General features: G+C 42.2%; 1 protein-coding gene across 4 annotated transcripts in view; it reads left to right on the forward strand.

Annotated features, from left to right (window-relative positions):
- ZC3H7B (zinc finger CCCH-type containing 7B) overlaps nt 1–13880 on the forward strand; it is a 91792-nt gene that overhangs the window by 26062 nt on the left and 51850 nt on the right. For all 4 annotated transcript variants that reach the window (XM_051962184.1, XM_051962185.1, XM_051962183.1 and 1 more), the window contains exons 2-5: nt 3986–4044; nt 8996–9029; nt 9334–9531; nt 12431–12589. In XM_051962184.1, the coding sequence (XP_051818144.1) occupies nt 3992–4044; nt 8996–9029; nt 9334–9531; nt 12431–12589 (444 nt within the window). In that variant the 5' untranslated portion in view covers nt 3986–3991. The remainder of the gene's footprint in view (nt 1–3985; nt 4045–8995; nt 9030–9333; nt 9532–12430; nt 12590–13880) is intronic.

Here is a 13880-nt window from a genome sequence, read left to right on the forward strand (position 1 = left end):
AAGAAGTGGGAAAGATGAAGAATTCAGAGGAACTTGGGAAGGTTTAGGCAGGATGAGTAAAGCAAAGGGACCAACACTAATGTGCTGATTAGCCCTGTCTCCAGAGAATTAATAGGGAAGCCAGATTCCTTTCTTTCCAGAGATAGGTAGTGGATTATGGGTGCAGAATGAGACATACCTTGTCAGTTGTGGCCAATGCATTGATTTGTTTTGCTTAATTATACTTTGATATAAGAGACTGGTCTAATGGGTGGAAGGAGAGTTACTGGCAAGTGACTGAAAATGGAAAATGACTTGAAAAAAATAGCACCAATGTAGAGTATTTAAAATAATAATGGGGCAGCTAGTGGGCATATTGGATAGAGCACTGGTCCTGAAGTCAGGAGAATCTGAGTTCAAATCCTTCCTGGGGCATTTAATACTTCCTAATTGTATGACCCTGGGCAAACCACTTAACCCCAATTTCCTCATAAAAACAAAGAAAAAAAAATAGTAACATGAAGGAGTTGGGTCAAAGTCTTTTTTTAGTTCCAGATCTTAAAAAACTATGATCCACAAAAAGATTATAACGACATAAGGAAAAAGTTGCAAACTCTGAATCACCAGACACATGCTGTACATGTTGAATCTATACAGATTCAACTTTTCCCATCCTTTCTTTGACATTGTTCCCACCTTTCTTTGGTTTATCCCACCTCTTAGGCTTGTTCTTGGGGTCTTCTCCTGCTTAAGGCTAGCCAGGCCCTGGGCTGAGAATGGATGTGTTCAAGGGGAGAAAAGCAATATCTGTCCTTGGTTCTGTGTGTATGCGTTTGGATCTACCTGACTATCAATGAGAAATGCCTTCTGTTACAAGTTGATTCTGTATACCTGCTACCTCTCTCCCCACTGACATGCAGAATTGGGGTTAACTTATGAAACATTTGGGAAAAAAATGTTCTTTGCTCAATTCAAGGATTTTCTGTATGGCCTCTTACGTTTCTATAATCTGTGAATTGGACCAATGTTTTCCTTAAGCTTCCTGGGGATTTCTGAGTTCTTAGTAAATGCGATTTTCTAGAAAGACTGATGCATCTGAATTGTACTTTTGTTGTTAATTAGCCGTGTGACCTTGGGCCGCTCACTCTATGGACCTCAGTTTTTGCATCTGTAAAATGAGGCAGTTGGATGGTACCATTTCTAAGATCCTTTTCAGCTTTAATATCCCATGGTCAGGTTTTCAATCAAATGATAATTCCTTATGGAGGGAGGCTGGTATCTGTTTATCACATATTTTCGGAAGGCATGGTGTGAACCATGCAGTCTGGTGTGAATTGAGCAGCCTGGTAGAGTTGAAAGGACGCCAGATTTGGAATTAGAGTTCTGGGTTCCGTTCTCAATTTGACTATTTAGGATAAGTATGTTCCTATTCATGTTCCTTCCTCTCTCCAGGCTTCAATTTCCTTATTTCTAAAGGAAGACAATATGATAGAATCCTTTGTAATTCAAGATCCTGGGTTCAAATGCTGGCTTTGCTCCTTATTACCTGTGACCAGTGAATATCTCTGGGCTGCCGTGACTCATTTGTAAATTGAGGCTGCAGTCCTTTCAGGCTCCAGGTCTGTGGTCTTGTGACTTAGATATTTTCTTTCATCTCTGAAGTCTGTGCTAGGTCCTTGGATTAGGTTTATTTGGGGGATTCCAAGGTGTGGAAGGGCTGGTTCCTAAGAGTATCCCCCTTGAGGAGCCTTCTAAGCTATGATATGTCCAGCGACTCAGGTGAGTTCAATAGACATTTTAGGAGGGATGTTGGCAGACTGAGATAATTCCAAGGTGGTAAGGGGCCTGGGAGCCATGATATGTGAAGAAAAAAAAAGAAATGTTGATATGTTAGAAGAAAATTAAAAAAAAAAAAAATCTGACATGAACAAAGACCAGCTAAAAGCATTTCCATATACACAGTAGAACAGATAAAGATGATTGTACACAAAGCTGCACATCTTAATGCTATATAGTTCACTTAAAAAAAGTTTAAAGAATTCAACATGAATTTTTTTTAAATAATAGCTTTTTATTTTCAAAATATATATAAAGATAGTTTTTAACATTTACTCCCGTGTTCCAAATTTTTCTCCCTCCCTTCCCTCTCTCTCCTCCCCTAGATGATAAGTAATCCAATATACAATATGAAACTTTCAAAGCTATCCTGATTGTCAGTGATTTCTTTGGGCCTTCCTTCAATTCTTTTTGCATTAAAAATGCTTGAAAGACACTCTTTTCTTTCTTTTTTATTGTTCTTCTAGCCCCCTCCTTGAAAAAGAAAAGAAAAACTCTTCCTTACAAATATGCATGAGCAGACAAAATAGTTTCCCACAATGATTAAGTCCAATAAAGTTCTTATTCTATATCTTTTTATTGGTACTTTCATTTCATTTTTTTTTCATTTTTTTATTAAAGCTTTTTTTTTTCCAAGATGTAATTTTTTTCCCCAAAACATATGCAAGTACTTTAATTTCTAGCCCTTTCCTTGAAACAGAAAAGAAAAATTAACCTTTCATTACAAATATGCATGATCAGATAACATAGGTTCCCACATTGGTTAAGTCCACTAAAGAAAGTTCTTATTCTGTATATTTTTATTGCTACTTTCATTTCTAGCCTTTTCCTTGAAAAAAAAGAAAAAAAAATTAACTCTTTGTTACAAATATGCACAATCAGACAAACTAGGTTTCCATATCCAATAAAGTTTTTATTCTGTATCTTTTTATTGGTACTTTTCATTTCTAGTCCTTTCCTTGAGAAAGAAAAATTAGCTCCCTCATTACAAATATGCAGATCAGACAAAATGGGTTCCCACATTACTTAAATCCAATAAAGAAAGTTCTTCTTCTGTATCTTGAGCTCATTCCCCTATCCCCTCACCTTAATCAGGAGGTTGGTAATTTGCTTTTTCAGCTTTCCTCTGGAATGGTCACTGCATTGATTAGAGTCTTTTTTTAGTGGTTTGTCCTTAAAGTGTTGTTATTATATACGTTGTTCTCTTGTTTCTGCTCCCTTTGCTCTGCATCAGTTCAGAGAAATCTTTCTAGGTTTCTCTGAAATCATCTCCTTCAATGCTCGTAGCAAAGTTGTATTCCTTCACATGCTATACCTTAATTTGCTCAGCCATTCTGTAATTGACAGCCACTTCTCAATTGGGGAAGATCAATTTGGGTTGTTGGAAGGAGGCAGGGTGGCAATGAGTAGCAGTTAGAGGGAGGCAAGTATTGTTTCAACGTAAGGAAATAATACTTCCTAATAGTAAGAGCTGGCCAGAAGTGGAATAAAGTGACACAAGTATTAAGGGCAAAACTAGGGTATTTGAACTCAGGACTTTTGATTACCAATCCCATACCTTTTCCACTGTCCCTGATGGCCTTCTTAAATTCTAATTCTTGTCCGATTCTTTTTGTACAGTAAAATAACGGTTTGGACGTGTATACTTATATTGTATTTAATTTATACTTTAATATATTTAACATGTATTGGTCAACCTGCCATCTGGGGGAGGGGGTGGGGGGAAGGAGGGGAAACATTGGAACAAAAGGTTTGGCAATTGTCAATGCTGTAAAATTACCCATGCATATAACCTGTAAATAAAAAGCTACAATTAAAAAAAAAATCTAATTCTTAAGGTTCTGTGACACTTTGAGATCCAAGCACACCATTAGTAAACAAAAGGTATCCATGTCCTCCACTGAGCTCCCAGAGTACCTAAGGCAGGGAGGTATTGGAAGGGAGGCAGGTTTGGCCAAATAGGCTTGGTGAATTCAGGTGTTCTCTCCTGTTAATCACACCCAAGGGTCATCATCCCAGCTCTGCACACTGTGATCCTGAGGGCTGAGGGGAGGAGCCCTTCCTGAGCAGCCCCAGCCTTTGGTCACAAAGTCCCTTGGAGCTGGGGATGGGATGGGGTCTGCTGGGGAGGCCAAAGAACATCCAGAATGACCTTTTTTTTCCTCCTCAGAGACTAATGGAGAGGCAGAAAAGAAAGGAAGAAATAGAGAAAGGACTTCAGTTCATCCAGTAAGTCTTTTTTTTTTTTTTTTAAGGACTTTAAGGCTGGGAACTTGGATTGTTGGGACAGTGATGGGTGTGTGTGGGTGTGTGTGGGTGTGTGGGTGTGTGTGTGCAATTGTTTATCTACATTCATACATATACTTTCCTTCTCATATGCATAACACAAACATTCTGCTTTTTTATACAATTTATAGATACTCCAGTATATTATGGCTTTAATTTTCTTTCTTTCTTTCTTTCTTTCTTTCTTTCTTTCTTTTTTTGTCTAGACCCTTCAGCAGGGTAGGTAACTTCCAGTATGGAACCTCTATCCCTTGAAGCAGATTGCCAACTTCTCTGTACCTGAGGGTCTTAAAGAATTGTCTAGGCACACTGAGAGGTCCCTTTGCCTAGAGTCCCACAGAAGGATTTGAATCTAGGTCTTCAGGACAGAAAACCTGATTTTTCCCTTTTCCACTACCCACAGCCTTGTTAGATCATATCCCACAGTGTTAAAGTAAAACCACAATATGGAGGACTTCCTCAATGGCCAAGGCAGGGGAGAAGCTGCAGTTTCTGCTCCCCTCCTCCTGCCTATCTCTTCCATTCCCCAGGAAGTGGTGAACACCTGTCCTTCAGACACATTCCTAATTCGTTACATGATGTATCCGTCCTTTCCACCATTTTGTGACTGGCCACATTTGCTGTTGCCATCAAGCAGAGAAAGGCTTCATTTCACAGAGTCAGATTAGAGCAGAATCCCCCTGAAATAATGACATAAGATCTTTTTGGTTGTGGAGAATTACTCAACCATACCCTCAGCCTCCAGCCTGCCCTGGGCAGGAACGCCTCCAAGCTGTCTCCCCACTCTTAGACTCTTCCCAGAAGGCTTTCTGAGCTTCCTTATCAGGAAGCACCCAATTCCTCGAAGCTCAAGAGCATTGGTGGGGTGGGGGAACTGGCTACTGTTGTTATTCAGAGGGCTAATTAGTTATTTATTTTTAGTGTGGACCAATTATTCTATTGATAGGGGAGCCCACAATGAGGAAATCTGGTAATACAGATGGGTACCCCTTGCTTTGCAGCTTCTGGTCTCAGAACATCACCTGAGGCACTGAGACAAAATGTCTTATTTTCACTGTCACATAACCAGTAAGTGCCAGACGTGCGGCTTGAACTTGAAATCTGCTCTGGCCCCTTGCTGTCTTCTAGCAGTGTAATATCTATTGAGGGAATCTATGTTAGTGACATCACTTAAGTGGTCTGGAAGTTCCCGGATGGCGGGGTCCTATTAGGTTACTTAAGTACCCTGGGAGCTGCTTGGTGGTTAGGAGTCACGTGATCTCTCTGGGTCCTTTTAGCTCTAAATCCCTTATCTCAGGAGGGCAGGGTTAGAGCAGCTCTGGCCAAGCTGAGGCTGAGTAGAGTATTTTACCAGAGTGAACTGAACCCACGTGCATCATTTTATACATTCGTGTAACAAAAGGCGCTAAAGTGAACGAATCCCGTGATTAAAAAAAAAAAATAAAGAGCAGAATGCAGATGTCCAAATGAGGTTGTAGTCATCACTGAAAGCAGAATCAGGAGAGAGACCTTAGAACAGGGAAGGTGGGAGCTGGAGGGAACTTAGAATAGGGAATGTCAGAGCTGGAGGGAGCTTGGAACAGGGAATGTCAGAGCTGGAGGGAGCTTAGAACAAGAAATGTCAGAAATGAAGAGAACTTAGAACAAGAAATGTCAGAGCTGGAGCTTAGGATAAGGAATGTTAGAAGTGGAGGAAGCCTGGAACAAGAAATGTCAGGCTTGGAGGGAGCTTAGAATAGGGAATGTCAGAGCTGGAGGGAGCTTGGAACAGGGAATGTCAGAGCTGGAGAAACCTTAGAACAAGAAATGTCAGAGTTGGACAGAGCTTAGAATAGGGAATGCTAGTGCTGCTGGGGGCCTGAAACACAGGATATGGTATGTCAGAGCTGGAGGAAGCTTAAAACAGGGAATGTCAAAGCTGAGAAGGGCCTTAGGACAGGTAACGTCAGAGCTGGAGGGAGCTTAGAACAGGGGATGTCAAACACATTTTTGGACATGGCCAGTGTAGGAATTTGCTTTGCTTGTCAATACATATTTGTTGCAAGGTTTTCCTTTTTTTTTTTTTTTTTTTTTTTTTTTTTCCTGTTTTTCACTGGGGAAGGAGGATGGAGAGGAAGATTAGAGAAATGCTTGTTAATTGAAGAAAATCAGAGGATATCAGCTCTTAGCTAGAGCTTAGAACAAGGGATGTTACAGCCAGGAGGGAGCTCTGAGCTCATCCTTGGTCAGCTTCTCAGGCTGTGGGGGGGGGGAGGGGAAGGAAGGGGTGACTTGTCCAAGGTCACAAAGTTTTGAGCAGTGATGATGGTATCAGGGGGATGAGTTTTCTCTCTCCCTCACTCCAGGGGCCACCTGACAGGCAACAGCCAGGACTGTGCATGAGCTCAGGCATCAGTTTAACAAGTAGTTGCTGCTTCATTAGCTTGGTGTCTACCCATTTTTCCATATAATCTCTGCAAATATTTAAGTGATTCTGGTGTGGGAGGCTCGGAATTATGGGAGCTGCAGGGAGAGATGCAATATTACCATGACCTTCAGCCAGCTTATGTTCTGGAAAGGCTCAAACAGTCACCAGCAGGAGCAGGTCTTACCAAGATGTGGCTTCGGGGGCACTAGGATACAATGGAAAGGACTCTGGGTTTGGAGTTTGGTCATCCCAGCTATGTGTCCCCATTCCTGCCCTTTCCTGCCTCAGTTTCCTCTCTTATAAAATTAGAAGGTTTGGCTATGAGGTCTCTGAAGTCCATCCTCAGTTTCAGATCCTGGTTTGGGAACTCCATGGGAAAGGTGAGACCCCGTGCAGTTGGCTGGTCCCAGGAAGGCTTCCCAGAGCCAAGAGACTTGTGCCTCCCCAGTGCTTGCTTAATAAATGTTTGTTGACTCAGTTGATTGAATTGGATTCATCCAAAAGGAATGTTTGAAAAATTCACCCAAAATGAAAGCAGTGAAGAGTCTGGCCTGACTAGACCTAAGAGACAGCATGGGATGGAACAAGAGCAAAATTGGCAGGCAGAGGATCTGAGTTCAAATCTCCCCTCAGTCACTACCTGGGTCCCTTCTGTCTGGGGATTTGATTGTCATAATACCCTGCAAGGAAGGCGATATTCATACTCCCAGTTTATCGATGAAAAAATGGAGGCTGAGAGAGATTTTATGACTTGGCCAGAATCATCCAGTTAAGAGCTAGTATCTTCAGCAACCTTATTACGCTTCGTGGCCAAGTCATCTCAGTTCTGGGTAGTACTTTTTCTTTAAAATGGAGATTGCCCAAAAAAAAAAAAAATTGAAAATGGAGATTGTAGCGCCTGAAGGATTTGTTTCATTGAGTTATGGTGAAGATCAAATATGAAAGCTCTTTGTAAACATTAGAAGTCTATGTAATTGTCATTGTTATTAAATTGGAGGTAGACTGTAGCCTTGAATGTCAGGAGCAGGAATCCTACCAGTGTGGCCTTCTTTGGGTCTGGAATCCGGAAGATTCCTCGTCAAATCCCGTTTTAGACACTATAAGCTGCATGATCCTGGGCAAGTCACATACTTAATCCTTTTTGCCTCAGATTCCTCATCTGTCAAATGAGCTTGAGAGAAGGAAATGGCAAATGACTCCAGTAGTTTCTGCTAAGAAAATCACAAATGGGGTCATGAAGAGTAAGATATCACCAAAATACAAGAAAATGAGAGTGGTACTACTGGGAAAGATTTGGACTGGACGGATTGTCCTTTCAGCTGTAAAATTCTAGGAACCCAAATATCCTGGGTTAATGACATTCATGAAGTTGAATTGAATTTCTGTGGCCATACAAGAAAAGAGCCTTAAATGCCAATGAAAAGACAGGTCATTCTGTTGGCCTCTTGAGAAGGGGTGATGGGTGTCATCTGTCCATCTATTTATCCATCTGCCATCTATCCATCTATCTATTCGTGTACCTACCATCCATTCCATTTATCTCCTATCCATTCATCTATCCTTTCATCCATCATCCATCCATCCATCCATCCATCAACCAATCAAATATCCGTCATCCATCCATCCATTTATCCCTCAATCTTTTCACCATTCAATCTATCTATTCACCTATCCATCCATCTAGCCTTTAATCTATCATCCATCCATCTCTCCACCCACCTATCCATCTATCAACCAACCATCTATTCACCATCTATCTACCATCCATCCATCCATCCACTATTTACTATCCATCCATCCATCCATTCATCCATGCAATGCATCTATCAACCAACCCATCTATCTATCCATCCATGCATCCATCTATCCATCTATCAACCAATCAATTATCTATCCATTCATTTATTCAAAATACATTTATTAATCACTAACAGTGTGTGGGATTAAAAAAAAAAAACATAACCCCTGGCTCTACTCTCAAGACACTTACATTTGAAAAGGGGGGAGGGGGGAAGAACCAGACTCAAATAGTGAAGATAAAAGGGAGAGGGGGCTCTCTGCAAAGGACAGGTGCAGGTCCAGTCCTTGGATCATTATTGTTTGGAGAAGGGATAAATATTATCTCATTTGATTCTCACCATAACCCTGGGAGATAGATGCTATTATTGTTCTTATTTAAAAGATGAGGAACCTGAAGCAGATAGTTTTTAATGACCTATTCAGGGTCACTGGTAAGTATCAGAGGCTGGATTTAAACTCAGGGCCTCCTGACTCCAGCTCTGGCACTCTATCCAATGTGCCACTTATGTAGCAATAGGTAATAAATGTTGGTTGTTGACAATGGTAACGATGAGGACGGACACTGGAGGAACTGAGCCTAGAAGGCAACACAGAACCCCAGTTAAAGGGATCTCATCTCTCCACCTGCTACCAGGCTGGATGCTTGGGCCCAGGTCTTACCTGGAACGTGTTTCCTTATGCCCTTAGGTCCACGATATCACTAAAGCAAGAAGATTATGAGGTAGGTGAACTCCCCCTGGAAAAGGGGTGACCCTGAAGAGGGACATAGAATAATCAGCCTCTTCCCCAGCCCTCCAGGTTCCATCTTAAGGAGGGCAGTGGGTCCAGGGGTGGGAACCACTCCCCTTCCTGGTGGAGACCACAGGGGCTCTTCCAAGGAAGGCTGAGTGGGTAGGGCAGGGATTGGTCCTCAGGGTCAGGGAGCAGATTTGCTTCTAGGGGTTGGACGTTGGAGGGTGGTAGAGCTTCCTGCCTGTTCTCCCCACACCTGGACATCTCTCTCTTGCCCCTCTGTGGGAGCCCAGGCCTTTCTCCACAAGTTGGTTTGGAACCTGTTTGCTGAGGGGAATGACTTGTTCCGGGAGAAGGATTTCAAGCAGGCGTTGGTGCAGTACGTGGAGGGGCTGAATGTGGCTGACTATGCTGCCTCCGATGAGGTGACCCTGCCTCGGGAGCTCCTCTGTAAGCTGCACGTCAACCGAGCTGCCTGTTATTTCAACATGGTGAGGATACCAACCAGCCCCTGAAGGCCATCAGCCTTCTCCATTTGCTCCTGCTTCCATGGCCTTCAGTCTTTTCTCACTTCTTCAGCCTCCATCTTCCTTTGTCCATGCTGCTTCCTATACTCCATGCAAAACTCCCATATCCTTCTATCTCCATTGCTTTTCAGTTCTTCCAACTGCCTTTCATTAGGATAGCCTCCAAGTTTCTTTTGACTCCATATCCTCCAGCTGTCTCAAAACTCCTTCCCCTCTTTTGGCCTCCAATTTCCTTATGTTCTTACAACTTTCAAACCCTTCTTCCCGCTCCCTCCGATTCCCAATCTTCCATATGCCCCAGATGCCCATTATGCTTTGGGAGGGACATCAGAGGAGTCCTCCCTCCCACCCACACTCACCAATCTGATGAACCTATGGGGCAAAGAGCCTTTGTTTGGAGTTCAGATTCTTCACCTCTCTCTCCTTAGAGAGACTGTGGTGACTGGCACCTTGCTGAGGAGAGAGATAATTTCTGATGAGGGCATTAGAGGCTCAGAAGAATTGGCTGATGGGAAGCTCCTCATTGGCCACTCATTCATTCATTCAGTCATTCATTTATTCTTCATTCCTCTTCTAGGTACTAGGGAAGATTTATTAAAACTGTTAGCCCAGAATCAGGACTTGTGCCACCCAGATTGGGGAATTTCTCCAATAACCCAAACTTTTCCATGGGAAGCTCTCAAAAATGGGTGCTACAATAGCAATAACATAATAATAGTAATAAGTTCAAAATATTGGCCAATAAAGATGTTGTAATTGGACCAGTGTTGTGGGTAAAACTGTTGTCCCAAACCTCCAAGTATAATATTGAACCATAAAAAGCAAAGGATGATTTTAATTATCTTCATCCAGATGTTTGTATTCCCCAAGCTATATCTAACAAGTCTTTTAAAATGAAAAAAACATGCAGAAGAGATTAAAACATATGGGAAAAAGTATTATGTCTAACCTATCATTCTCTTTGTTTCTAGAATTATCTCAAGGACACTCTTCCAATGAATCTAGATATGATGAGCTCACACGCTAATATTTTTAATCCACCAAATCTGCCTTCAGACACTTACTAGCTGTGTGACCGTGGGCAAGTCATTTAATCTTATCTGCCTCAGTTTCCTCATCTGAAAAATGAGCTGGAGAAGGAAATGGCAAACCACTCCAGTGTCTTTGCAAAGAAAACTTCAAATGTGGTCATGGAGAGTCAGCCATGACTGGACAACGACAAATTTGGGTCCACCTGCGGAGTAATCCACATAACATTAAATAGAAAACAAAATAGCACAAAATAGATCTAATTAAAAGAGATAAGGAAAGTTGCTATAGCTTACTAAAAGGTACCATAGACAATGAAGTAATGAACATAAGCGCACCAAATGGGACAGCATCCAAATTCTTAGAGAAGTAAATAGGAAGAAATAGATAGCAAAACTAGGATAGTGGGGAACCTCAACTTCCCCCTCTCAGAATTAGATAAATCTAATCACAAAATAAACAAGAAAGAAATTAAGGCAGTAAATAGTCTCTTAGAAAACTCAGATATTATAGTCCTCTGGAGGAAAAAAAAATAGCATGAGAGTGACTTATCTCAAGGTGTTTCTATCTGAATTCCACTGGAAAACAGAAGAATGAAATGAGAATGTGGTTCATTTTTTAAAAAGCATCTTAAGGATTTCAAAGGCCTCTTCAAAATCCTGTAGTGTATGGATTATGAAGATTACCGTTTTGTTTCCATTTTACAGATGAGGTAACCTAGCAGAGACTTGCATAGGGTCACACAGCTAGGTTTCAAGCTGAGTGGGTCCTTTGAGGCCAATTAGCACAGCTCTCTCCCTCCAGATGAGGAAAGAGAAGCACACTGAGTTGAAATGATTTGCTCAATGTCCCAAAGGTTGTAAGTGTGATCGTCACTAAGTCAGTCTTAATTTTCTGTCAAGGGAAAGTTTGGATTGGCTGACCTCTCAAGTTCTTTCCAGCTTGTCAGAGGCTGAATGTGAATCCAGTTCCCTGGGCTCCAGGTCCAGCATTGTTCTCAATGATTTCTTCCTTCTTCAGTGTTCAAGAGTTTTTGTGGGACCCGGTATAGATAGGCAGTGGAGGGGAGTAGACAGAACACTCATCTTTGTTCTGGCTTTCATTACATTGTGGCCCTTCCCTCTCCTCCTCCCCCATGGGCTATTCTTCTCTGGAAACCTCAGCTTCTTCCTTAAAAGGAGGACGATCATTCTTATATTATCTGCTTTTTAAGGTTGTGGGAAAGAAGTCTCAGAGAATGGTCAGTCAATAAGTGCCTTATGTGATAGGCTCTGTGCTAAGTGCTGGGGCCTAGAGACAATCTCTTCCCTTCAAGAAATGGCCATGGCTGTGACTATTTTGGCTAATGGAGGTGGCGGCACAGGGTGGGGATCTGGGACATCAGCATTTCGAGGATGGTGTGCTCTTTGTCTCCCTGCTCCCACTAGGGAAACCCAGTGGCTCTCTCCCTGTCCCAAGGTTACTAGGGTAACTTCAACATGCCCAGGGACGGCCCCCAAAATTGCCAAGAGCTAATCTGTCTTCTCTCTTTGTTGATTCTTTTATTTTCCTTAAATTCTCCATTCCAAGCTCCCAGGCTCCTTCCCCAGCCCTCCTCCCCACCTCTAACCTCTCTTCTGTCCAAGTAACCAACCTCCAGACCATTCCTCTGTCTCTGGCTAGGGAACCCTAGTTTCTGAGCACAGGGGATGAGCTGTTTCAGCCTAGAGGGATATGTGTGGGAGCAAGGGCTATAGTCTGGTCTAGGGAGGGAGGTTGGGTTGGGAGTAGGGCCTATAGCCTAGGCTGGGGAGGGAGGTGTGGATGGGAGCCGGTCTTCCTTTCTCAATCCCAGGGCTTATATGAGAAGGCACTGGAAGACAGCGAGAAAGCCCTGGGGCTGGACCCAGAGAATATCCGAGCTTTGTTCCGGAAAGCCAGTTCCCTGAACGAGCTGGGACGCCATAAGGAAGCCTACGAGTGCAGTAAAACATGCTCCATCTCCCTCCCCCATGTGAGTGTTTTGGGGCCCGATTGCCTAGTGGTTAAGGCAAATGGGGGTGGGGCTGAGAAGGGTGTGATTCAGGGTGGCCCCAAGTGTGGTCCAGGCAGAGAAATGAGAGGCAGGAGCCATGGGCCAAGTCAGGATGGAGTCAACAAGTGCCAGTGTCTCATATAGTTTCCAATGAAGATGCTTCTTCAACAGCAATCACATGCTGGACATGTTTAATTTTGCTTTGGATCCTCCAGAGTCTAGTGGAAAGTGCAGGCTTTGGAAGGAGAGGATCTGAATTCGAATCCTAGCTCAGCTGCTTCTTGCCTGTGGGATGCTGGGCAAATTACTTACCCACTTGGGCCTCAGTTTCTTTAATTATAAAATCATCTGATCGTTGACACTTATTCATTCCACAACAGCAGTAGCTTTGGAGTATTTTGTTATATATTTTTCAAGGAGAGTTAAGATACTGACTTCTGAAAAATTGCCAATAAAACATTACCCAGCTTTCCAAGTTATAAAAACAACTTAAGGAATGATTGTTTTTTAGATAGTGGGAAATGCTGGGCAATAGTTAGTTTTTAGATCTGGCATTTCTCGTGGACAAAATTATAATACAGGGCAAGGATTGATGGGAGCAAAAAGGAACTATGGAAATGTAAGGAGGGGGAAAAGACTTTGAATTGGGGAAAAAAGGTGAGGAATAAATTAGGAAAAGATACAGAGAGCAGGTAATCCCTAAACTGAACGTTGAAAGAAGATGAAGATCTGAATTGAGTGGATGTCCATCAGTTGGGGAACGGCTGGATAAGTTATGATATAGGAATGTAATGGAATATTATTGTTCTATAAGAAATGATGAGCAGGCTGATTTCAGAAAAGCCTGGAAAGACTTACATGAACCGAAGCTAAGTGAAGTGAACAGAAACGAGAACATTATACACAGTAACAGCAAGATTATGTGATCATCAGCTGTGATGGACTTAACTCTTCTCAACAATGTGGTGATTCAAGGTAATTCCAATAGACTCGGGATGGAAAATGCCGCATTCAGAGAGAGAACTATGGAGACTCTCTGTGGATTAAAACATAGTGTTTTCATCTTTTTGTTATTGTTATTATTTGTTTGCTTGTTTTTCCCTTCTAATTTTTTCCCCCTTTTGATTTGATTTTTCTTTTCTTTTTTAAATAATAGCTTTTTATTTTCAAAACACATGCAAAGATCGTTTTCAACATTCATCTATGCAAAACCTTGTGTTCCAATTTTTTTTTCTCCCTTCCCCCTTCCCCCTCAGCAAACAATCCAACA

The sequence above is a fragment of the Antechinus flavipes genome, chromosome 5, assembly GCF_016432865.1.
Source record: "Antechinus flavipes isolate AdamAnt ecotype Samford, QLD, Australia chromosome 5, AdamAnt_v2, whole genome shotgun sequence".
NCBI classification, from domain to species: domain Eukaryota; kingdom Metazoa; phylum Chordata; class Mammalia; order Dasyuromorphia; family Dasyuridae; genus Antechinus; species Antechinus flavipes.